This window comes from Platalea leucorodia (genome assembly GCF_965183815.1).
Source record: "Platalea leucorodia genome assembly, chromosome: Z".
Classification (NCBI taxonomy): domain Eukaryota; kingdom Metazoa; phylum Chordata; class Aves; order Pelecaniformes; family Threskiornithidae; genus Platalea; species Platalea leucorodia.
Window position 1 is genome coordinate 94,233,703 of NC_138858.1, and position 24,351 is coordinate 94,258,053.

The 24,351-nt window shown below is 63.5% G+C and overlaps 2 protein-coding genes across 7 annotated transcripts; one reads left to right on the forward strand and one right to left on the reverse strand.

Annotated features, from left to right (window-relative positions):
- Positions 1-2,803: 2,803 nt before the first annotated feature.
- LOC309602881 (drebrin-like protein) lies at positions 2,804-17,951 on the forward strand. 4 transcript variants are annotated; one of them, XM_082336986.1, is made up of 14 exons: positions 2,804-2,898; positions 3,599-3,654; positions 6,106-6,218; positions 6,758-6,832; positions 7,293-7,439; positions 8,664-8,741; positions 9,350-9,501; positions 10,653-10,707; positions 11,265-11,339; positions 11,481-11,583; positions 12,960-13,109; positions 14,550-14,659; positions 16,071-16,176; positions 16,774-17,951. In XM_082336986.1, the coding sequence occupies exons 1-14, from the start codon at positions 2,816-2,818 to the stop codon at positions 16,911-16,913; spliced, it is 1,443 nt and encodes a 480-aa protein (XP_082193112.1). In that variant the 5' UTR covers positions 2,804-2,815; the 3' UTR covers positions 16,914-17,951. The 4 variants fall into 4 exon arrangements, with proteins under 4 accessions (XP_082193112.1, XP_082193113.1, XP_082193114.1 ...); XM_082336987.1 differs by having other exon boundaries at positions 14,553-14,659; XM_082336988.1 differs by lacking the exon at positions 12,960-13,109 and having other exon boundaries at positions 14,553-14,659.
- Positions 17,952-18,096: 145 nt separating this feature from the next.
- Positions 18,097-22,967, reverse strand: LOC309602891 (macrophage-capping protein-like). Of its 3 annotated transcripts, none has more exons than XM_082337011.1 (10): positions 22,885-22,967; positions 22,091-22,162; positions 21,854-22,026; positions 21,617-21,771; positions 21,019-21,186; positions 20,296-20,445; positions 20,108-20,200; positions 19,757-19,889; positions 19,590-19,678; positions 18,097-19,491 (listed from the first exon to the last, which is right to left on the reverse strand). In XM_082337011.1, the coding sequence occupies exons 2-10, from the start codon at positions 22,111-22,113 to the stop codon at positions 19,426-19,428; spliced, it is 1,050 nt and encodes a 349-aa protein (XP_082193137.1). In that variant the 5' UTR covers positions 22,114-22,162; positions 22,885-22,967; the 3' UTR covers positions 18,097-19,425. The 3 variants fall into 3 exon arrangements, with proteins under 3 accessions (XP_082193137.1, XP_082193136.1, XP_082193138.1); XM_082337010.1 differs by having other exon boundaries at positions 22,865-22,960; XM_082337012.1 differs by having other exon boundaries at positions 22,893-22,949.
- Between the last annotated feature and the right edge of the window lie 1,384 nt (positions 22,968-24,351).

A 24,351-nucleotide genomic window follows, 5' to 3' on the forward strand; every position in this document is an offset into this window, starting at 1 on the left:
ACGGGGACACACGGGTGGGATGGGTGCTCACCCCACTGCCCATCACACCAAGATGGCACCAAATGGGGCTTCATCCACCATCTCCAAGCAATTGGCTTCATCCCATCCCATCACCCGCAGCCTGACCGTGAACCCCCATCTCCAGCCGCACTTGCCACCTCCTGGTTTCACCGGACACCGAGGAGAGCCCCCGAATCCCCGGTCCCCGGGGCCACAAGCCTCTCCCCACCCCTCCCCGCCAGGCCAGCAGCCCCTCGCTCCGCTCCACAAAGGTTCTTCAGTTGCTTTGCCTGAAATACTTCATGAAAAGGCTTTTGTAACATCTAAATAACTGGTGACCCCGGTCCCCCCTGCCCAAGTTTCTCAAGGAGCGGCGAGAGGCAGCTGCAGGGTATCGTGCTGGCCGGCCCTCCCCAGCTCCCAGGCCTCCAGATGTTTTATTGCCCTGCTTTTAATTAACGTTGCCATCCATGTGCTGACCGGGGCGTTCACATCTGCCCCTTCCCGGGCGGCTCCTTGCTCTGTGTTTAGGGGCAGATGCGGTGGGGAGAGCCCTCCCGTGCGGGCTCCGGACGTGTCCGGGGGGCCGCACCAGCCCTGGCCTGCTAAAAACCATAAATAACCACCCAAAGCGTTATTTTTCCCAACATTCTCCCAGCCAGGAGATAAATAGCGCGTGGCAGGAGTCCACGAAGGAGCGGGGCGGTGGCTGGTTCCTGGCGCGGGACGCGGGGAGGGTGCCCGTCCCACACCGCCCAGCGCTCCCCAGCTGCCCCCCAGGTCTGCAGGACCCCAAGTGAAAACAAGGGAGCTGGCAGCGCCGCGGTTCTGGGGTCTTTCCCAACATTTTTTGCACGTCCTACAAACGCAGGAGAGCCTCTACGATGGGTCTGAAGGTGCCACCAGGAGGCAACTGGTGCTCTGGAGGCAAAGCCTTATCGTAACTCATTTCCCAAGATGTTCCCAAGACCCCCCCGCCCCGTTAAGCGATAATTAAGAGCATCCTGGCTGGGCAGGTGGGATGGGAGGTGCACGAGACCGAGGAGATGACGGCAGGGTCGAGCCCTTCAAAACCATCTCACGCAACGTCTTGCTGCTGCGCGGCCCAAACCGAAAAGCAATTACGGGCGCTGCCGTGTGCCGCTGGGTCGGATCCCGTCACCCGGCCTTTGCCCCAGCACGTCCTGGTGTTAAAAGCCGCTGGGACCCCGGCAGCAGCGCCCCGAAGGTGCCGCGAGGCTGGGGATGGAGAAGGGAGCGGAGGCTCGGGGACCCGGGGACGGTCCCTTGGCAAAACGAGTCTCTGGAGCGGGGCCGCTGCTGCCGATGGCGTGGTTGGAAATGGCTCCAGCGGCGCGGTGCTGCAGCTGCGGTAGGGTGGGACCGTCGGACGCCCCAGGACCTTCAGCCACCATGGGACCCTTGGCTGCCCTGGGACCCTCAGGCACCCCAGGACCCTCAGCAGTCCCAGGACCTACAGCCACCCCAGGACCGTCGACCACCCCAGGACCCTCAGCCACCCCAGGACCCTCAGCCACCCCGGGACCCTCGACCACCCCGGGACCCTCGACCACCCCATCCACCATCTCCCACCCCTTTTCCCTTGGTGGCTGGGGACACGGGGGGACACCCGTCCCCCTCCACCGCCTCCCCAACCGAAGCCTGAAGCCCGGAGGAGAGAAATCCCGGCACGACACCGTCACCGGGGACAAACGGGGGTGCCAGGGGGGCTCACCCTCCCAGGGAGGCCGGGGCGGTGGGAGCTCAGCCCCCGGTTATTTCGCCGGTGGGTGACGGTGACGGCTCATGGGTGGCTTCCCCCCCCCGTTGCCCCCTGAGGCTGGCGGGGTGGGGATGAAACACTGCCGGAGTTTTTGGGGAGCCCCTCCTGCCTCTGCCTCCCCCCACTCGTCCCACTTTAGGGTGACACCGAATGCGGAGGAAGCAAAAAAAAAGGCAATTTGGGTTTGGTGCTTGCGTTCCTGCCTGAACCCCCCCTTTCCTTTCCCAACTTTTGGGGTGACTCACTGGGGGGCAGAGGAGAGGGCCCCCCCCATGCCCAGCATGGGAAAATCTTTGCCCTGCGAAAATACCCCCCTTGCTGGAGCCCCGTTTCCCCAAAAAGCAGAATTCTGATGATTTGGGGTGAAACCGAGGCGCATTTGCACCCCAGACAGCCGCGGGCTGAATGCTGCTGCCGCGCTGGGAGCCCCCAGGCCCCTCCTGCTCCTCAGCTTGGGAAAGGGGGGAAATCCCCGAAAACCCCGGTTCTCCTGGCCTGGGACGAGGGCAGCAGCGCCGCGGCTGGGGGGGCCGCGGGGGACCCCCTCGGAGGGGGGCGTGGCTTAGTGGTCCAGGGGCGGGGCGTTCCCGGGGCGGGGCGGGGCAACCCAGGGGGTGTGGCGTGGAGACTTGTGGGCGTGGCTTTGCGGTGCGGGGGGGCGCGGCTTGGCGGCCCGGGGGCGTGGTGTAGCGGTGCGGGGGGCGTGGCGTGGCCGTAAGGGGGCGTGGCGTGGCGGTCCTGGGGCGTGGTGTGGCCAATCAGGGTCGTGGCGTGGACACCAGTGGGCGTGGCTTGGAGCTCCGGGGGCGTGGTTTTGCCGGGGCGGGGCGCGGCGGGGCGGCGGGCGAGGCGGGCCCGGTAGCACCGGCGGGGCGGGCCCGGGGCGGGCGGTGGGGCGGTGGGCGGGCCCGGGGCGGGCGGTGGGGCGGTGGGGCGGTGGGCGGGCCCGGGGCGGGCGGTGGGGCGGTGGGCGGGCCCGGGGCGGGCCGGGTGGCGGTGGCAGCGCGGGGCGGGCCGGGAACGGGCGCTGCCATGGCGCTGAACCTCAGCAAGAACGGGCGGGCGCTGCAGGAGGCCTACGGGCGGGTGGTGGCGGCGGGGAGCCCCACCGACTGGTGAGGGGCGGGGGGGGCGAGGGAGGGTCTGCCAGGGAAGGTTGGGGGGTGCCGGGGGGGTGTGGGGGCTATGGGGGGCTGGGGGGGGCGGTCAGGGGATGGGGGGTGGCGGGGAGGGGGGTCTGGGGTGTATAGGGGGCTGTGGGGGTGTCTGGGGGGGGTCTGGGGTGTATAGGGGGATCTGGGGGGTGCTGGGGTGTATAGGGGGGCTGTGGGGGTGTCTGGGGGGGTCTGGGGTGTATAGGGGGATCTGGGGGGTGCTGGGGTGTATAGGGGCCTGTGGGGGGGTCTGGGGTGTATAGGGGGGATCAGGGTGTATGGGGGGGATCTCAGGGGGTGGGGATTGGGAGGACACGAGCGAACCCAGGATGTGTGGGGGTGTCTGGGGTGGGGGTTGTATGGAGGAGGTCAGGGCTGTGGGGGTGTGGGGCGTGTAGGGGGGGATCAGGGATGTGGGGTGCGTAGGGGGGATCAGGAAGCATCTGGGATGTGGGGCCGGAGTGTGGGGCAGGGGCCCTATGGAGCTGGGTGCAGCGGGGGCCTCCGGGGCGTGCGGACACCCCAGACGGGCACCGTCAGCACGGGGCAGTGTTTTGGGTGCGCTGCAGAGGGTCCAGAGGGGTGGGTGATGGGGTGTGAGGTTTGGGGCGAGCGTTTCGCACCGGGCTGGATAAAACCTCTGCTTCTGGCTTTGTTTTAGGGCTCTGTTCACCTATGAAGGCAACAGCAACGACCTGCGCGTGGCCGGCTGCGGAGGTGAGCGTGTTAGGGACCGTCCCCCCGGCCTGGCGCCGCCGGCCGAGGCTGGGGCTGTTTGCAGGGCTCGGCTCACGAGGTCTGGCTGGCTTTTGTCGCTCGGTGCTTCTGGTGGCATCCAGCCCCTGCCTGGAAGGACTCCAGCGGCGGGAAGCGGTGCTCGCTCCCTCGCCCCTCGCTGAAGGCTGATTTTTATTTCAGTCCCCGAGCCTGTTCTCGCCCCTCGGCGCTGGGACGGGGGCGAGAGCGCGCGTCTGGGAGCAGCGGGGTGTTCGGTGCGGTTTCTGAGCGAGGGAAGTGGAGAAGAGTCTCGGTGGCAAGCGGGAGAGGCGCGTGCGTGGCTCTGCCTTCTCCTTCCCTTTCGTTTTCCTCTTTTCCGAAGGATCCAAAGTTCACTTCCTTGTACCTCTTTGCAGTCCTGAAGTATTGTAGATCCCAGCTGGCCGCAGGGCAAGATGAAGGCAGGACCACGAAGCGCTTCAAAGCTGGCTTTCTCAGGCTGGCAATTCCAGCTCGCTGCAGCTGAAGTGCCTCTTCTTTCTTTGGTTCCTTGCTTCGTGGGACTTTTTTTTATTTTTTTATCCGGCTGCCGATTCCCACACAAATCCTTCTTGATGCAAAGCTAACGCTGGTAGAAAGCAACGCATCCAGGCAGGTTTCTCCGCTCTCTAGATTTGCATCCTCCAGCGCTCAGCTCTGTTCCCTTGCCGGCTGCCTTTCTCATTTGCAAGCGTTTCTCACGACCCACGAAGCTCTTGGTTACTGCGGTCAGGTGAGACGTTTCTGGGCAGCTTTGCAGGGTCCGGCAAAGCCTCCGTTGTGGGTTGTTTGGTGCCGGGGCCTTGTGTTCAGCCAAAGCTGTTACCGAGGGCTGCGGGGAGCCCCGGGGAGGCTGCAGAGGATGCGACTGCCTGAGCACCGGATCTGCGCTAGAGAGCGGCTGCGGGGGACCGTCGGCGGGGCGGAGGCGCGGGTGGGCCGCCGTTGAAGGGTTAGGGTTGTATGGAAGAGAGATCCGAACGCAGGGCTCGCACGGGTGTTAGCTGCTTGGCGGGTTTTGTCTGTAAATTAAAAGTCCCACGTGGTCCTCATGCTGGACCCTGCTCAGTTAGGCGCAGCTTAACTGCTGCTCCCTGTTACCGGAGCCCCGACCTCTCCGCACAGCTCTGCTCCTCCCAGCACTTCCCTTTGTGTCCTTCCGTGCCCGCCGCCGCCGCGTTGAACGTCCACCCGGCAAAGACGCAGCCCCGGAACCCTCCCGGCGCCCGGCCGGGGCTCCGTCAGCCAGCCTCCTTCAGACTTCTGCCCTTAAACTTTTCTGCTAGGCTTGGAAACCACCATGACAAATTTAGAGCCAAAGCATAAATATTTAATAGCGGAGAAGAAAACGATCTCAGGTCCTGCTGCAGTGCAGAGCAAAACAACTGTGCAGTTGCTGCTGGTGTTTGATGCTAAGCAGTAGCTTGTCTTCTGCTTTTCAGGGGTCAGACAAACCAAAGTAGGAGGAATCGTGGTCTGTGGGAATTTTTTTGAAATGAGAGCACATGTTTTTGCATTTTTCCTCCTTTTCTGGTCGTTTTTTGGCATACGGTTTTAGCGAGAGCGATGCTGCGGTTCGTGGGGCAACGTAGCACTTTCCATCCCTCGCCCGCCTTGCACAACCCCTCTGCTGAGCCTTGCACAATTTTTTTTCCCCTGTGCAGAGGTGGGCTCTCCTCCTTCGTCCCCGAGCTCGTAGCTGAGAGCAGCCCCTGCACAGACCTGCCGGGAGGGGCCCCGTGGGTTTAACGCCAGCGAGGAGGGCGCCAGGGCAGGGGTCTCCTGTCTCAGTTTCTTCTCTACTTCCCATTTGACGAAGCAGGGCTCGTCACAGCCGCGGCCCGACGTAGAAGGTGGGACGGGAACAAGGCGTAGCCAGTTCCTCCGCCGCTTCTGGGGACTTTTCCGATCATCGCTGAGCTGTTCTCCGGCGTTGGAGGTGCTTGCCGGAGACCTCGCGGTGCAGTTTCATGTAGGAAGCTGTGGGCAGAGTTTGCAGCTGCCTGCTCTGGTTAAAGCCTCTAATTAGTCTGGGGCACGCAAGCATCTCCTTTCCCTTCTCTCTCGTCCCTTGACTTGCGTTATGGACCCGGGATCTTTCCGTATGTGGATTTGTGCTTGTCGCAGTGAAGGTCTGAGGAAGAGGAGCTCTGGTGGCAAAGGCTGCTGGGGACGGGGGTGTGGGTGAGAGCAGGCTGAGGCTCGGCTCCTGCGCAAACGAGCAGGTAACGGAAGGACCAGGGCAAACGCGAGGGGTCTGAAATACTCTCGGTGTAGGACAACTCCAAATCTACCAGGAATAATCTCCGGGAAATAAACAGCCAGGCGGCTGCAAGCTCTGCAGGCTCGGCCGTGCCCTCCACCTGTCCGTGGTTGGCTCGTCTCACGCCTCTCGTTTCCCTCCCGGGGCAGATGGTGGCCTGGAGGAGATGGTGGAGGAGCTCAACAGCGGGAAGGTGATGTACGCCTTCTGCAGGGTGAAGGACCCCAACTCCGGCCTGCCCAAATACGTCCTTGTCAACTGGGTGAGTGGGGACCTGCTGGAAATAAATGACTGTTTCTCCCTCCGATTCTCTCTGGAATCGTAGTTGCCGACCGCTCGCAGACAGCGTGTTGAATCCTCTCCACCAGGCTGCAACGCCGAGGGCGTACCGTGCCCGCTGCCGCGGGCGCCTGGTCCAAACCCTGAGCATATAGGTGACAAGAGGCTGGGAGGATTCACCTCCCCGTTGCATCTCTTTGGCCACGTAGCTCACCCGGCTGGCGGTGACGCTGCCGGTAAATGGCACTGAGCCCATCTAAGGTGGGGTGAATGAAGCGCTTGAGGACCAGCAGGAGCCTGGAGCGCTCGCGGTGCGGCCGTCGTCCCTGGGCAGGAGGCTCGCTCTCCCTCCGGGCAGCGCCCGCTGCAGAGCAGGGTCTTTTCCCACGCAGCGAGCCCTGGTGAAGCCCTCGCCCTGGCCAGCGCGGATGATTTGCAGGCTTAGATCAAGGTGCTGCTGCTATAAAAGCAGCCTGGGATGGGACTCTGGGGTAAGCAGGTGCCGATGGTTTCTCTTTGCAGACGGGCGAAGGCGTGAATGACGTGAGAAAAGGAGCCTGCGCCAACCACGTCAGCACCGTAGCAAACTTCCTAAAGGTCTGGTCCTCTTCCTGGCGCCCTCCCCGCGTCGGTGGGCCCCGGGCTGGGGAGCTGCGCCCTGCGTGGCTCGCGCTGCTCTTCGGGGTGGCCCGGAGGCGCCCGTTGGCAGGCAGGAGCGTGGCCCGGAGAGGCCGGGGAGCGCTGCCCCAGCACCCGGTGCTCCCTGCGGTGCATGAGAGAGCCGTTTCAGAGGCTGATGCGCAACACAAACCCCTTGCGGTCTAAAAACAGCTCTGGAGACTGCAGAGGAGGCGAAACAAGCCTCTCTTTCCCTCGCAAGCATGTGCTTTCCCCGCGTTGCGTTACCTTAGAGTGGCCAGTGGCCTCCCGTTGTCACCTGAGCCCTTTTCCTTCCCTCGGGAGCTCCAGGAGCGCAGAGGGCCCGGCGAGCCGCGTGCTGGGTTTGGTGGCCCCTGGCGTCGCCCTCTCACTCCCGTGCTGGCTTTCTCCTGCTCAGGGGGCTCACGTCACCATCAACGCCCGCGCGGAGGAGGACGTGGAGCCTGAGCTCATCATGGAGAAGGTTGCCAAGGCCTCTGGGGCCAACTACAACTTCCACAAGGAGAGCAGCAAGTTCCAGGACGCGGGCCCTCAGGCGCCGGTGGTGAGTTTGCTCCGTGGGGGCTTTCTCGTCCCTCCGGGCTCGCAGTCGGGCAGGGGCAGAGTCCGGGACCGCCGTCACCCTGCGGTGGAAGGGGCTCCCCGTGCTTTGACGTGGCCCTGGAAGCACCGATGGTTTTGCCCAGGGCTGGTTCCTCTCTCTGGCTCGTTGCAGAGTGAATCGGGGCGAGAGCACGGGGTGGTGGCAGAGCCGAGATGTCTGTGCAGCAGACAGAAAGCCTAAGCTCTCCTCTGCATAGGCCCAACCAATTTTTTAAGCGGGACTGATTCCCCCCGTTCTACTCAGGTTTGTAGAGACACAAAAGCCCCAGCTTTTCAAATTTGGAGAGTATCTGCGAGGCCTGGGGCTTCTCCGAGGCTGCGGTGCAGCCGAGGGACAGGGAACAAGACGTGTCCGTGCAGCGGCGTTTTGACCTGCTTGCAAACGAAAACTGCGGCTTCCCCCGGTGCGGTGAAGCGTCGAGGCCAGAGAAGTCAGCAGCGTCCTTTCTGTCTATGTGGAAATGTTCTGTGGAAGGTGGTTTTTTAACACACGCCAAGCAAGCGAGGTTTCTCAGCTGTACCAAGGAGAAGCTCAGCCGCACGTGCTCTCTGACTCTGAGTCGCTTGACCCTGCTCTGAGATGTGGGTAAAGAGCAAACCTGAGCTGTGCGAGGCCCTCGCTCTGCCCCCGGCCCCGCTTCGGTGCGGCAGTGCCAGGTTCCCCGGCGTCCTGGCCGCTCCTCTGCTGGCTGCTCCAGCCTGGGCTCTGCAGCGCTTCAGCAACCTGATTTTTGCTTGAGGCAAGAGGAAAACCAGGCTGGAAGTCCCCGGTTTTGGCAACATGCGCATCGCTGGGCTTCATGAAGCCAGCCCTTCTTTAAAGTCTGGGGCAAAGCATCAGGTTATAGTAACTTCTAAAAAGTCACGGACTGTGCTGAACACGGGACCGTGCTGGTTTTGCTGTTATATTCTATCAGAAAGTGTCTCTTTTGTTAATTCTTCATGCTAAATATCTTCCATTGACCCCTTCGACCCAGCCTGCTGGCCCGTGGCTGTGCGGGGCTGGGTGCCCTCTGCCAGGGGAAGGCGAAGAGGGCCTGCCCGGTCCCGCGGCAGCGGGAGAGAGCTGCCAGAAAGCCACGGGGACACGGTTCTGCAGAGGGACGCAAAAACTGTGATTGCTCGGTGACTACTGCTCACACGTGCTGCATTCTGCCTCCCCCAGGGCTCCGTCTACCAGAAGACGAATGCGATGTCCGAAATCAAGAGAGTCAATAAAGATAATTTCTGGGCCAAAGCTGAGGTGAGCGCTGCTGCTTCTCTTCAGCAGCCAGGCGTGAGCAGGACGAGGCATTTAGATGTAGATGGAGATTTCTCTCCGTCTGCACCGTCCCTCTCTAACCCGGGCTCTCCTGCGCCGAGTCAGGGATCCAGACCTCTGGCAAAGGGGGGAAAGCAGCATGGAGCTGGGCTGGCTGCAGAGGTCCTGCTGCCTTGGCGTGCAAGGGGAGGAAGAAATTGGGCTTGAAGAGCAAGATGCTTTTTATCTCATCTTAATTTGGCTCGGGGCTGCTGGGGCAGGCACAGGGGGAGAGGGCTGGGCTGCGGCCCGGCTCCTGGTGGATGGCAAACGCCATTTGGGTGAGGGGGCTGGGTTTTGACCTTTCTGAAGGCAGCTCTCCAAGGCTGGACAGCAGGGCAAGTCTGCTCTGTATTTGCTTCCCATTCCAGTTGCTTTACCCCGGGGTTTTACGGTGCGTGCACCGTCAGGCTGCGGAAGCGTTACGGGCGCCCTGGGAGCTGCAGGAGATCTGCCGTGCTGGCTGGGGGCACAGCGCAGCGTGCAAAGAGCTGGGGGGTTCTCGGAGCTGGCAGCGTTAAACTCACGACTTGATGCGCGTCTCCCATTAGAAAGATGAAGAAAACCGCCGGCTGGAGGAGAAGAGGAGAGCGGAGGAGGAGCGGCAGCGGCTAGAGAGAGAGCGTCGGGAGCGGGAGCTGCAGGAAGCGGCAGGGCGAGAACAGAGATACAAAGCGAGATCCAACGAAATCGAAGCCCAGAAGTGAGTCTCTGCTGCTGACAAGCGTTCGTAACGATTCCCGGAGCCCGGCCCGCTCTCTGGGATCTCGTGGCTTTGCTCTCGGTGGTGCTGTGTGCCCTTGTCACCACCTCTCCCGAGCTGCTGTCCCCGCTCCAGCCCCTGCGCTGCCAGCGGAGGGTTGTTCCTCAGGGAGTGGCGGATCATGTCCGTGTGTTCCCGGCTGCTGCAATTGCTGCAATTCCAGGAAACCTCTTTTAAGGCAGCAGCTGTGGAGGGGATCTGCCTCGGCTTGTGCCGGGACAGGCTCAGCCCGGCTGCCCCTGCAGCACGCGGCCCTCGGGCACCGCGATCCGCAGGTCCGATCCTCCTGATAGCCCCTGTGCATCCCGAACGTCCGTCTGCTCCTGCCGACGTGCAAATGAGTTGTGTTTGCCTTCGCTCACCTTCCTGGAGCGGTGGCAGAGGTTTGGCCCGGCTGGTCTGGCTGACCTGCGGGCTCCCCGGCTGGGTGTCCCCCAGCGAGCCCCTGGCCGACCCGCCAGCAAGCTCGGCTGCTTGTCCAGCATCACCCGTGGGTCTCCCTGCCCGTGGATCCTGCCCCCAGGACCAAGTCCCCCCCTTGCAGGGTGCTTCTCAAAGACATCGTCGAAATCTGTGGCCACCATTTGTGGGGTGCCGGAGGTCCGGGCCGGCTGGTGGAGGGCTCTGCGCCCTGCAGGGAGGAGCGGCCTGTGCGGGGACCGGCATTGTGCTGGTTTCCTTCCTCTCCGAGCCCGGCGTGACCCCGGTTAGGTGGCGGAGCTCACTTCGGCGAGCAGCAGCGGGCACTGCCTTCCTGTTTTGAGCTCGGATGGGGAAGTCTGCCCGGCCCCTCCGTGCCGGGTGCTCTTGTCTGTGCCCCTGAAGGAAAAGATTTCCCTGGTTTGGTCCCACTGTTTGAAGCAGCTCCTGCTACTCTGCCCCTCGCTCCTTGCTCTTGCCCCCTGCACGGCTCCGGAGGTGGCCTGTGGCTCCTTGCCTGGCCCCGGAGGTGAGGGGGAACAGCCTTTCTTTGGTCTTCCCAAAGAAGCAAAGTGTAGCTGCAGCAGGGTGAGGTCCCAGAGCAGCCCTGTGCAGAGCAAACCGCTCGTCCTGCCTGTTTGCTAACCCCAGTTTGTCATTTGTCACCGCAGGAGACTCCAGCAGCAGCAGGAGGCAGAGAACAGGGACAGGGAGCAGCAGCAATGGGTGAGCTTTGGCATCGTCCCCCGTGGCAGGTTTCTTCACACATCCCCCATGATGGAGAGGACAGGGTGCTCGGGTGCAGACGGTGCTGCCGGGAGAGGCAGGAGGGCAATGGAGGAGCACCCCGGGCGTTGTCACGGCAGGCGGGGGACGTGGAAAGATCCACGGACACGCTCTGGCAGGAGAGGTGCCACGAGCTGGTCGCCCAGGTCTCTTGCTCCATCCTTTGATTTTGCTGGATCTCGCTTTATATCTCTACTCACGCTGGCCACATGCTCCCGATGGCCGGTCCAGCCACGGCCTCTGGGGAAAGCAGAGTTGAAAACTCTGGAGAAGAGCCTGGGGACACTGGAGGAAACCAAGCCCTTATCCTCAGCCCAGCAAACCTCCTGCCTCTCCCTCCCAGACCCAGGGGGTTTCGTCCCCGTTCACCCTCCGTCGCCGTGTCTGTTCCTTGTTCCCGTTCCTGCGATCCCCGGGCAAGGAGGGGGCTGGCTGGGCAAGGAGGGGGCTGGCTGGGCGCCCGCCGAGGCTTCAGTAGACCCCCTCTTGTGCTGCAGAAGGAGCAAGCCGAGGAGTACGAGGCCAGGCAGCGGAAGGGCTTCAAGAGAAGCGAATCGGTGGAGAAAGCCCAGGTACGCTGCCAGGAGCCCGAGCGCTTTGCTGGGGGGGCTGCGTCGGCTCGGCTCCCCGCCTCGTGCAGCGGTGGGGGGGCTGCTCCCCACCCAAGGCCGTGGTCCTTGACTGCGGGGTTTCTGCGCTCTTCGCCCTCGCAGGAGGCTGCGTCGCTGATAGCGCAGAGGGCGGTGAACCCCCGGGACATCTTCAAGCAGAAGGAGAAGTCGGTGCCGGCGGACGCGGCGACGGCTTCCCAGCCAGGTACGGCGCGGGGCACAGCGCCGGCAGCGGGTCGGGCAGCGTGAGCCGGTTCCCGTTCCCTGCACCGGGTGAATCTGCGGGCAGAGAGTGCTCCCAGCGCGGGGAGCGCGTGTTTGGGGTGGGCGCGTTACCCGTGAGGCCGCGGTTCCCGCTGAGCACGGGTCGCTCTCATCACACCCGGTGCTCTCAGCTGTAGGCAGGGCGATGTCTCACACCCGGCTCACGCGACGTTTTTCATGGTAAGGCCCTTGCTGCGCCAGGTTTTAACAGCCGAGACTGGTTTTCCATACTTTGAGTCAACTCATGAGGCTTATATTTGATTTTTAAAATGAAAATTAAGTATATTAATGCCAGAAAGGGACCGCTGTTGCAATCTCTCCTGACTGCCGTAAATTCCGCCCGATTTTTTGCCCTGCTGAACCAAGCGGGAGTGCAGCCCTTTAGAAAAGACCGATCTGATCTATCGGATAGAAGCAGGAAGCTGTGAAAACCGAAGCTGAAACCGGCCGAGGAAGTCGCTGAGAACACGTGATATCCCTGGATGAGCGTCTCCTCCTCAGCTCGGCCCCCTTGAAAGTAGCTTGAATTACTTTGGAATAAGCACTTTTATTTCGTGATAGGAGCGCAAACGTGCTTTCTTGTGTGGGCAAGCCATCGGCGGGACCGGATGAAATCCCAGGGTGGGAAAATGTCTTTCTTGCTGTTTAAACATCATGGCGGGGAGGCTGATTTGTGAGGCCGAGGAATCCCTCGGGATTTCCCTTGTTTGTGTTAGTATTTGATGTTTTTCAATGGAGGCAGAGGAGACAAATGCCCTGGCACCGATAAAACCCGCGGGCTAAGGGCAGGCTGGCAAGTCCTGGTGCGTGTTCACTGCTGTGCCGGGGCAGGGCTTGCCTGGCAACTCCTGCTTTGCTTTTGTTTGCTTCAGAGGCGTAGATGGGGGAGATAACAGCGCGCAGTCACCTTCTGCCAAAGGAAAGGGCTTAGAAGGCTGGCAGCAACCAGTTTGAATCGTGCCTCTCCCAGTTGCTGGGCCTAATGTCTGTGAAATCCACGGTGCTCCGAAAATCGCCCTAGAGAGCCTGGAGAGCAGGGCCTGGGTGGTGGTGTCCTCCGCTTACTCTTCCTCCCTAAAATTATGTCTTTTTTATTTTTTTGCTTGGCTGCAGCTACTGCTGTAACCAGTAGACAAACTTGTTTTCCACAACCAGGATTAGAGCTGGAAAATCCTGTTTAGGAGAATAACCTAAGGCAAAAAGCATCCGACAACACCCTTCGGTGACTAACTCCTGGGGAGCCGTGGGGCTGTCGCCGTGCGGCTGGAAGCCTCGATGCCTGCCCGGCTCCTGCAGCACGTTTCGCTCCTTTTCCAGGCAAGCTTCGCAGCCCTTTCCTGCAGAAGGAGGTGAACTCCGTGCCGAGCCCTGCCTCTTCTGTCTCTCCTGCCCGGGATGTTCCCCCAGCCTCCTTCGCCCCCTCCTCTGCCTGGGGGACCCCTCCAGCCTCTCCGGTACCCGCGGCAGGTGCGTGGCTTTGCTTTCTCGCCTAACCAAAGCTTTTCGCCTCGCCTTTCCAGATAAGCCCCCAAACTTGGGCACGTTGAGGCCAGGCTCCCAGTTTCTGTTTCGTTTCCCACGCCTCGGCAGGGCGCGAGGATCTTTAGGCCAGGAACCCGCAGGCTTTGTTGCCAGCCGGAGGGGCTGAGCGTGATGCTGAGGCTGGGGAAGGAGGAGAGTTATTGCTGCCCGGTGCCGAGGTCCCTTCCTTTCTTTCTCAGACTTAGCAGGAGGTTCAGCGGCCGAGGGGATGAGGACATCTCCTGGCTGAAAGGCTGAAATTCAGCTCCGCGCACCCCCAGAGCCCCTCTCCAGACCTCCCGCTGCAGGGGCTTTGAGGTTCGCACGCAGACCTTTCCAAAATGCCTTGGAGACCCAGCACAGGAGGCTTTCTGCGCCCACGCAGGGATTTCCCTCCGGGCAGCAGAGCATGGTGACAGCAGCCAGCTGTAGCAGCTCGACGGGGCTGGGTTTCACCATCCCAGTAAAGACCAGAGGATGCGGGGCTCCAAGGGCTGGCAGCGCCTGTCTGCCCCGGCATCGCTGCCCTCGCCGCTGGGGCAGCAAGGCAGGCAGAGGGAGCTGGGCTACGCAGAGCTTTCTCTGCATGTGGCGAGATGCTCTGTCCCTTTTCATGTGGTTTGGGTGGGAAGAGCAAGTCTGGAGGAGGGCTGGCTGTATCTGGAAGGTCTCCCTGTGCACCGTGGGTGGCACGGAGGGGTTCCCTTGTCCTTGAAGGGCTGTGTGGCTTCACGTCCTTGCTGGCTTGTCCCCAGCTTGCCAGGCGGCTCGCTGCCCTGTCCCAAGGCTGCTCCGGAGCTTTGCTTCAGGAAGGTGGGAGCTGGGAAACAACCTCCAAGCTGCCTTTTCCCAAATAAACCAAAACAGACCTGGTTAAAAACCAAGATTGGGTTCAGCAAAACGCTTCAGCCAGAAACAGATTTTCTTTGGTGGAGCAAAACCAGGGGTTGTTTCAGAGCGCCGTGTGCCTGCTCTCTGTGCCATCCACCCCAGCGACGGGGCCAGGGCCGAGCTCCGGCCGCCCCCGGGCCGCAGTCACCGCTAGATGCTGCTCTCGGCCAGGGTCTCCGCGCCAAACCTTCCCGTCAGGGCCCGTGCTCACCACCAGGAGCAGCTTGGAAATGGTTCCTCTTGAGCAAGCTTATTCCTTTCCCCATCGGAGGTCCTGGATCTCTCCCTTGTCCTTTTTATCGTTCCCTACACCCCTGCTCGCCCCGCGGCTGGGGTTGTGCTTGCTGGACCCGTCCCCTCTGCAGGACAGGAGAGCCGGGTGACGGCCAGCTCGTAGCAGGAGTTCGGTGGCACTTCAGCCTGGAGCTGGATGAACGAGGGGACAGGGAGAGGTTTTGGTGATGGATATCGTGGTGAGATACCGTGTTTCTTCAGCAGGACGAGACGCCGGGTACAATTCAAGCGTCCCGGCTTCCCACGTGGAAGAGGCGAATCTGTACACGGAGCCGCTGGACTCCTCAGCCATCTATGAAGAACCGCCTCAGGTTGGTGCATGGGGGAGGATGGAGGACCCCGGGGGGAAAAGGGCACCCGGAGCTGGCCAGGATCCTCACGCGAGAGGGCAGGGCTTTGCCTCATCTGTTAGGGTGAGCCTGGAACCCTCTTACGAGCATCTCGTCTCTTTGGGTACAAACCCACCCTCCGGTGCTCGGGGCCCGGCTGCCTGGGCTAAAATCAGTAGGAAACGGAGAAACCCCGGCGCTCGCACACGCTCGGGCCTCATCTGTGTGGCGAGGGGATGCTGCGGCGTCCCTTCCCCGCGCTGACGGCGAGAGATGCTGGCGCCGAGCCCCCGTCGCCCGTCCCGCACCCTGGGGTGCTTCGGCCGGCGTCACTGCGGCCCTGGAGCCCCGAGGGGGGCACGGGGAGACCCCCATCAGCCCCTTGGCCAAAGCCCCTTCTCCTCCTTCTCCTGCTTCTTTGCACGTCCAAAACCAGCGGAGCCAACAAAGCCCAGCTATTCTTGGCATGCCCGTCAGATTCTCCAGCGTCTAATAGCGGGGTTGTGTCATGCTGCAGTATTTCCCTCGGAGTTGTGGTGGCCGTTTGGTTTCCTCTCCTCTATTCATCCGTCTTGTGTCCGTTCCCCCCCCCAAAACCATAAGCATTTCAAACATACTTAATTTTCTCATTCTCAAATTGGTCTGGAAGTGTCCAGCTGGTTCAAAAGGAGTGGGAGATGGACTGAGTGATCGCCTCAGCCTTTCCGTACGAAAGAAAAGTAAAAAGCAGCCAGCTCAGGTCTCAAAACAGTCATGAGAGAGAAGTGCTTGGAAAACTGGAGCTGGAGCTTGTCCAGCTTCAACAGGCTTAAACGTGGGGGTGATGAACTGCCGTCTGCAGCGGAGATCCCGAGGGATCGGCTTCCAGAAGGGTTGTCTGCTGCTGGTCTCTGGTATTTCTGGTTGTGATGCTGGCTCCTGGGCCAGAGGCACTGCAGGATCGGTGCCGGCTTGTGAGCCAAACAGGAGAGCTGGCCGCCTCCGCTCTTCGGTGCCGGGCTGGTTTGCACGCTCGTCCCCTTTATCTCCTGGCAGAGACGCGTGGAGCCCCCAGAGCCGGCGTTTTTATTACGGGGGGGGCATCTGGGACCTCCTGCACGCAGTTCCCCAAGGCTCGGGGGGCTGATTTAAATCTCTGGGTGTTGCACGGTGTTGCATTCCTCCCTCCCACTGTTTTCCCCTGCAATTCCTGGTGTGCAACACCTCCCGATCCACCCGGGAAACCAAGCGGGGCTGCGAGAAGCGGAGCGGGGCGATGTGCACCCCGCGTGCCGTGCATTGGGGCGGTGAGACCCCGGGCCGCAGACCCTTGCTGCGGCTAGCCAAGCGCGAGCTGCCTGGCACAGCATCGCCCACGCTGGTAACTCCTTTCCTGCCTCTCTCCTTCCTGAAGGAACAAGTTGAGGATGCCAAATACGACTACCCGGTTGAGTACCAGCAGCCGCCGGACCTGACGGGGAAGGGGCTGTGTGCACGGGCGCTCTACGACTACCAGGCTGGTAAGACCTGCAGAGCTCTGCCTTTCCCTCTGAACTGGGCAGGGCTTTGCTGGGCCCAGTCTCTTCCCAGAGAGCTGGACCGGAGACATTGCCCATCACGCCAGGCGATCCCACGGCTGGGTGCTAGGTGCAGCGTCTTCCACCCAAAGTGGAGCTGGAAAAGGAAGGCAGCTGATGGCTTCTCTTTTTTTTCCCCTAACATCTGTTTCTCACTCGCCTCCCTGCCTTCCCTCCCCTGCCTCCTGCCTCGGAGCCTGTTTTGCCTGGACATTCACATCTTATAATTTACTGGACCCCTGGCCTTTCACAGCGGCAGCGGGGCTGAGCTGCCCGTGCTTTCTCCAGCCGTAAAATCGCCAGTCTGCTGTGAGGAGTGGCTGTCGAGGGGTTTGGGCTCCGGCGGGACACAGCCCCGGGGAAGCTGACTCTGCCACCGCCTCCTCCCTTTAAGCGGGGGGCTCCGGCGGGGGGCTGCGTGCCTGGCACTGTGTCCCTGCGGGAGGGACGTCTGAGGCAGGCGGGGGGTCCCAGCGTCTCCGGCTGTGCTGGGGGGGTTCGGCTTGGCTCTGACCCCCCCCTCGCTCTGTCTCATTCCAGCTGATGACACTGAGATCTCGTTTGATCCAGAAAACATCATCACTAACATCGAGATGATCGACGAAGGCTGGTGGCGTGGCTACGGTCCCGACGGCCACTTTGGCATGTTCCCTGCCAATTATGTGGAACTGATAGAGTAAGGGGGCTGGCGGGGCTGCGGGGACCAGAGCCGCTCCGTCCTCCCGGGAGCACGTGGCTCCTGCCTGATTCTTCCAAACGATATGTGGCTTTTATTTCTTCTTTTTTTTTCTCCAAGTGAAGTGCCATTGCCCTGCTCCCTCAGCAGCAGGGCTGACCCAGGCGCTGCTCTCCTCCGCCCTCTCCCATCCCCGTAGCTGGCCCTCGGTTGGGATGAAGGGCCCGATCCCATCCTGAGCCCCCGCAGTGCTGATCTCCCCCTCCTCCCCCTGGTTTGGGGCGTGGATTCTCTTTCAGGGCTGAAGGAGGGGACAAATCCCTTATGGGGCATTTTCAGGGAACAAGTTGCCTCTCCCCCCGCGCTCCCCCCAACCCTGTGGCCTCAGAACCGACGTGGCCACGGTGGAGAAACCGCTTTCCCCGTTTCGCCTCGCTGACGAAGCTCACTGGATTGCTTTTGGCACCTCGCAGGGTCTAACACCACCTAGAGAGCCAAATCCTGGCTGCACGGCGGTGCCACCACCCCCCCCGAGCACCCGAGAGCTTGCCAGCGGGGCCGCCGCTGTCCCTGTGTCCTCCTCCCTGCTGTCCCCCAGAGGCGTTTCCTCTGCCCTCCCCTCTCCCCAAACCCTGCTGCGGGGGTTCGACTCGGGTGCGAGCCAGCTCCCTGCAGGGGAGGTCGAACCAGACCAAAGCGGGTGGTTTGGGGTTTGGTTTGGTTTTTTTTTTTTCCAGCAAAACCTGTGAGCGTGGGATCCCTCCCCCCATCACCCCAAATTCACTGTGAACAAGGAAGAGCCCAGCCCAGCTGCCACCTTCCCCCCTTGTTGAGTTTCTTTCCTTGGTGTTGCTTTAGAAGTAGGAGGAGTTTGGAGATGCCGGCGGTCCCGGCTTGCCCACCGCTCCCACGGGCGCTGGGGGACGCGGTGGCTCCTCCAAGCCCATTCCCCGGGGGTCCCGTGGGCTCCTTCCCCACCGCTCACGCCTCCCGTGCCGTCCCCATCCCTCCCGGCAACAATAAAAGGGCTTTTCTTTGGTGATGGCTGCAGCAGGATCCGGCCGTGCGGTCCCGGGCATGAATTGGGGTGAAATGCCGGTGTTTGGCGTGGGGCCGGGCACAGCTCACGTATTCCTAACGTCAGCCGCCAGCGCCAACAAGAAATCTTTTAATAAGGTAAAGCTGGGCCGCGCGTGGGAATCACCACATGTTTTCGCAACGGGTCATCGTGACCAGGCTCGTGCTCCAGAGAGAGGAGCGAAGGCAGGGATAATTAGATACGTAATTAGCCCCAGCACTAATTATTTGAGTCTAATACGGAGGGAGGTTGGGTCAGAAAAGCAGCCGGAGGCAGCGGCTGGCAGAAATGTGCAGGCAGCGACGGGGTCTGGGTGGCCCCGGGTGTGTAGAGGGGCTTTAGGGGTGGTTTTGGGGATGCTGGGGATTTGGGGACACTGAGGCCATCAGGGTGCAGGGACTGTGGAGATAGCGGGGAGTGGGGACACCGGGGCCGTGAGGACATGGAGGTGGCAGGGACGCCGGGCTGAAGGGACCTTGGGGATGCAGGTCCCAGGCGTGCAGGGACACCGGGGATTTGGGGACATGAGGGACTTGGGGATGTGGGGACACTGGGGATGTGGGGACACTGGAGACGCAGGGCTGGCGGGTGCCACGAGCCATCTCCCACCTCTCCCAGCCATCTTGGGGTGCTCACGCAGCACCGCACCCGGAGCAGCGAGACACAGGGCTCGGCACCCACCCTGTGTTCGCCAGGGCCTGGGCGCAGGACGGGGGAGACGTGTGGGCGTGGGCCTGGCGTGGGCGTGGGCCTGGCGTGGGCGTGGGCACGGTGTGGGCACGGGCACGGCATGGGCAAGAAGATGATGTGGGCACGGGGACAGCGCGGCATGGCGTGGGCACGGAGATGATGGGGCGTGGAGGTGGCACAGCGTGGGCACGGGGGTAGCACGGGCACAAGCGGAAAGGCGGTGAGGGCGTGGGGGTGGCAGAGGTGCGGCAGCAGTGAGGGTGGGGGGACGGCATTGGCACAGACCGTGGGCATGGCACGGGGACAGGAATGACATGGGCACGGGGACGGGGATGGCACGGGGATGGGAATGACATGGGGACGGGGATGACAAGGGGATGGGGTGGGCAACGGCACGGGGATGCCAAAGGAATGGGGATGGTACGGTCATGGGGATGGGGTTGAGGATGGCATGGACATGAGGATGGCAAGGGGATGGGAATGACACGGGCATGGGGTGGGCAAAGGCACAGGGGTGGCGTGGGCATGGCACAGGGACGGTATGGGGTTGGCACAGGCTTGGGGAGGGCATGGGGATGTGACTGATGTGGGCATGGGGATGACATGGGGATGGGGATGACATGGGGATGGGGATGGCACAGTCACGGGACAGCTGAGCAGGGCGCAGGTGTTGGCAGGGAGCTGGCACAGCTGGCACAAGCCTGGTGACGCCCTGGGCCGGGCGCTGGCCCCGCGGGTACCCGTTCCCTCACTTCCAGCTGGTGAAGAACTGCTTGAAGAGGGGCGTCTCGCGGCCCTCGGGCAGGATTTCCACCTGCCGGGACAGGGACAGGGACAGGGAGGGGACGGGGACCGGGACAGGGTGAGCTCGCCCGTGCCAGCCCCTGGGCAGCCCTCGCCGCCTGCACCCACCTGTGTCCGGGGCGAGTGGCCCATGCGGGCGATGACCTCCTCGGCCACTTTCAGGGCCGCCTGGCGCTCCTGCTCGTTGGCCTTGCGCCCTGCGGACGGGGATGTCAGAGCCACGCTGGGGGTGGCCCCTGTCCCCGCGTCCCCCCCCCGCCCCCGTCCCCAGGCACCTTTCCAGACGTAGACCTTCCCGCCGGCACCGTTGTCCAGCACGAAGCAGTCGTCGGAGCAGAGCAGGCTCTGGCTGAAGGGGCTGCTCGCGGCCACCTGGGTCAGGTCCATGCGCCCCGTTGCGTCCGACACCTGCCCGTGGCCGGGATGTCACCGCGGGGCCACCCCGGGGTCCCTCGGCCGTGCCCCGTCCTGTGTCCCCCCCCCACAGCCACTGCAGCATCCCCCATCTGTGCCCTGCCCCAGGGCCACCGCGGTGTCCCCTGGCCATGCCCAGCCCCAGGACCACCATGGGGACACTCAGCTATGCCCAGCCCGGGGACCACCCTGGTGTCCCGAGGTGGCCTTGCCTTGTAGAGGATGGCTGCCCCCGCGTTCCTCTGATCGGCCAAGACGTCCTCCTCGGGGCTGCCTTCCTGCAAGGTGGGCTTGGGGCCCAGCACCTGCCGGGTGAAGAGACAGGGGCTGTCACAGAGCCACCCCGGGGATACTCAGGTCCCCCTCTGCTCCCACTGGGGACGTCGGGGCCCCGGCACACCTGCAGCATCTCAGGCGGCTCCTCGCCATCTGCCACGATCTCCAGGCGAGCCTTGCCGCCCCGCTCGCCGTCCCGGATGGCCGCGGCCAGCTCCTGCGCCCTGCTGCGCTCCAGCACGTTGCACTTGGCCCCGCACCAGACGAAGAGGGTCTGGGGACAGGGAGAGGGACAGTGGTGACGGAGCCATCCCACCTCCCCCGGGCCACCGTGGTGGCCCCCAACCCATCTCATCCAGGCTGAGGATGAAGCAGTCACTGGGGTTGACGCTGGCCCAGGGAGACGCCGCGCTGGACAAATGGACACCCCGACAGACAGACACCCAGATGGATAAAGGGTTGCCCCAATGGATGGATGGACACCGAGATGGACAGACAGATACCCCAACGATCAAACACACCTATGGGTAGGGGAGCCACCCCAACTGATTGATGGGCACCCCAAGAGACAGACATCTCCAAGGACAGACAGGCACCCCTATGGACAGACAGATGCCCCAGTGGACAAATGGCTGCCTGGAAGGACAGACGAACAACCCAACAGACTGATACGCAGAAGGACAGACAGACATCCCAACAGATAGACACCCAGAAAACCAGACAGACACCCCTACGGATGGATGGACACTTTGACAGATGGCCACCCAGAAGGACGCTCAAGGTGAGAAGCTCTGGGGGACAGGGAGAGGGACGGTGGGGACAGGGCCACGCGGCGGCGCCTGCCCACCTCGCCCAGGTCGAGGATGAAGCAGTCGCCGGTGTTGAAGCTGGCCCAGCTCAGGCCGCGCTCGCTCGCCCGGATGTTCTTCTTCCCCTTCACCTGGTAGAGTTTGCGCACGGGGCCGGCGCCGGCGCCGGGGCAGGTGGGCTTGAAGGCCGAGTCCACGCCGCCCTCCTGCCGGCACGGGGGTGCTGAGCGCCCGCTGGGGTGCCCAGCACCCAACGAGGCGTGCTGAGTGCTTGGTGGGTGCCCAGCACCCAGCAGGGATGACAAGCACCCAGCTTGGGTGCTAAGCACCCAGAGGGGATGCTGAGCATGTGGTAGAGGTGTTGAGCACCCAGCAAGGGTGCTCAGTATCCATCAGGGATACTGAGCACCCAGAGGGGATGCTGAGCACATGGTAGAGGTGTTGAGCACCCACCAGCGAGGCTGAGCACCTACTAGGGCTGCCCAGCACCCAGAGGGGATCCCACATGCCCAGTGGTGGGGATGCTGAGCGCCCAGCGGGGATGCCGAGAGCCTGGTCGGGATGCTGAGTGCTCAGTGGGGACGCTGAGCGCCGGGAGCGCCCCGAGCCCCCACCGGGGATGCCCAGCGCCCGTACCTGGTAGGTGATGCCGCGGGGGAAGTACTCCATGAAGACGTCGGACTCGTTGCCCTGCACCTCACGGTGCGTCACGGGGCGCTCGCCCAGCAGCGCGTTCAGCTGGGTGGAGAGGAGGGCGCAGGCGCCCTGCTCGTCCCGCGAGGAATCCCGGCCTGCGGCGGCAGCCAGCGCTGAGCCCCCCGCTCCCACCGCCACCCCCCGCGCCCCCACCCACCCACCCACCCTGGGGCTCACCCAGCCAGAGGTGGAGGTGGGCTCGCTCGTCCGGCCCGTTGTGCAGCACCAGGTAGGCATCCCCGGAGAAGAAGACGCCCCACGTCGCCTTGGGGACCTCCACCGGCTGCAGCTTCTCCACCCGCCAGATGTGCAGCCCCGGGCGGGTGGCGGCGGGGCCGAAGGGGGAACCGCTGCGGGGCGAGGGGCGGCGTGAGCCGGGGGGCGAGGGGAAGGGGAGGGGGGGGGCGGGGGTACCTTTTGGGGAGCGCGGTGTACATGGCGGCGGGGAGGTGGTGACGCGTGGGGTGGCGGAGCGGAGGGCTGGACCTGCGGACGGAGGGGCACCGTGAGATGGAGAGCACAAGGGGTGGAGAGCCGCGGGGTCAAGGGCGCCCCGATAGGGAAATGGATGCCCCAGTGGACAGACGGACACCCCAACAGACACCCAGAAGGAGAAGTGGAGCCCCCAGCGGACAGATCGACACCCCAGCGGACAGATGGACACCCAGAAGGACAGACAGACACCCAGAAGGAGGGGTAGACACCCGACAGGTAGATGGAAGCCCCAATGGACAGACGGATGCCTAGAAGGATGGACAGACACCTTTTCATACAGATGGATGCCCCTACGGATAGGGGGACACCACTATGGACAGATGGACACCCCAATGGTCAGATGTACCCCAATGTACAGCTGGACACTTGGAAGGACAGACAGACACCCCTACAAACAGATGAGCACCCCGATGGATAGGTGGACACCAGGAAGGACAGACAGAAAGACAAACACTCCAGTGGGTGGGGAAACCCCCAGGACAGACAGATGGACATCCCCAGAGGCACACACCCCGTGATGGACAGACAGACACCCTGAAGGACACCCCGAAGGACACCCCGATAGACAGACAGCTGGCCGGACGGATGGACACCCCAAAGGACACCCAGATGGACAGACAGATACCCCAGAGACACACCACCACCCCCCCCCCCGACGGACAGCCAGCCACACAGACAGACAGACGGACAGACACCCTGATAGACAGACGGACGCCCCGACAGTCAGACAGCCCCTCGCTCAGGCGGACGGCAGCAGGCCGCGGCAGGACAGACGGACGCCCCAACAGCCGCGGAGCCTCCCGGAAGGCGGCGGCGGTGACTCAGGCGGCAGGAAAGGGTGGGGACGGGGGGGACGGGCCTGGCCCCGCGTGGGCCCCCCACGGCGACACGTGGCCTCGAGTGGGGCCCCTCACACCACGGTGGGGTCCTCCTCCCCTCTGGGACCCCCACCCCACTGGGACCCCCCCACCCCACTGCTGGGACCCCCCTCCCACCCTCCTGGGACCCCCCCACCCCACTGCTGGGACCCCACCCCACTACTGGAACCCTCCCACCCTCCTGGGACCCCCCACCCCACCGGGACCCACTGTCACCCAGGGCACTGAGTGTCACCCGTGGGCCACCCCCCCCGGGGGGGTCCCAGCCCTGTGCCCTGCCAGGGGGGTACAGGGGGGCTCTACTGGGAGGGGGTGGCCCTACTGGGTGGGGAGGCTGTACTGGGGGCTGTACTGGGAGGGCTAAACAGGGGGGCTGCACTGGGGAGGGTATACTGGGAGCTGTACTGGGTGGGGCTGCACTGGGAGGGGATTGTACTGAGGGGTCTATAATGGGTGGGGGCTGTACTGGGAGCTGTACTGGGAGGGCTATATGGGGGGGTGCACTTGGGGGGTATACTGGGAGCTGTACTGGGAGAGGGTTGTACTGGGATGCTGTACTGGGAAGGGAGGGCTGTACTGGGAGGGGAGGGCTGTACTGGGGGAGCTGTAACGGGTGGAGGAGTCCGTACTGGGAGCTGCACTGGGAGGGGGGGGCGCTACTGGGGGCTGCATTGCAGGGGGGCTGCAGTGGAGGCTCACTGGGAGGCACTGGGAACACTGGGAGGCACTGGGAGGTGCAGAGCAGGGCACCCCCCCCCAGCTCCCCCCAGGCCCCGGCCGCAGCATTGCTGGGAAGTGACTCACGGCCGGGGGGGCCATGCGTGTGACGAGCGCGGGCGGCCTGAGCCCGCCACGTGGCCCCACCGGCCACCGCGCGGCCCGGGGAGCCTGGGGGGCCGGGGCGGGTGGGGGGCGCCCACCGCACCCCCTTAGCGCCTCGGGTGGCACCCGGGGGGCTTCCCTTCCCCGGGAAGGGGGTGGGCGGGGGTCACGCGTGTGCGCTGCGTGTGCGCCGCGTCCTACGTGCAGCGCGTGGTCCGTGTGCGTGGTGCCTCCGTGCGCGGGGGGCCCATGGGCAGTTGCCCACGCGTGTGCAGGGACACGTGTGGTGCGTGTCCCGCGTGCGGGGTCTCCGCGTGTGCAGCGCGTCGGCGCGACGGCGGGCTTCCCACGCGTCGTGCGTGCAGCGTCACGCATGCGGTGTGCGCGCAGCGCGGCGGTGTTTGCGTGCAGTGTGTGTGCCTGCACACGCGGTGTCCGTGTGTCCGTACCAGGCCGCAGCACGTGAGCGTGGGCTCTGCG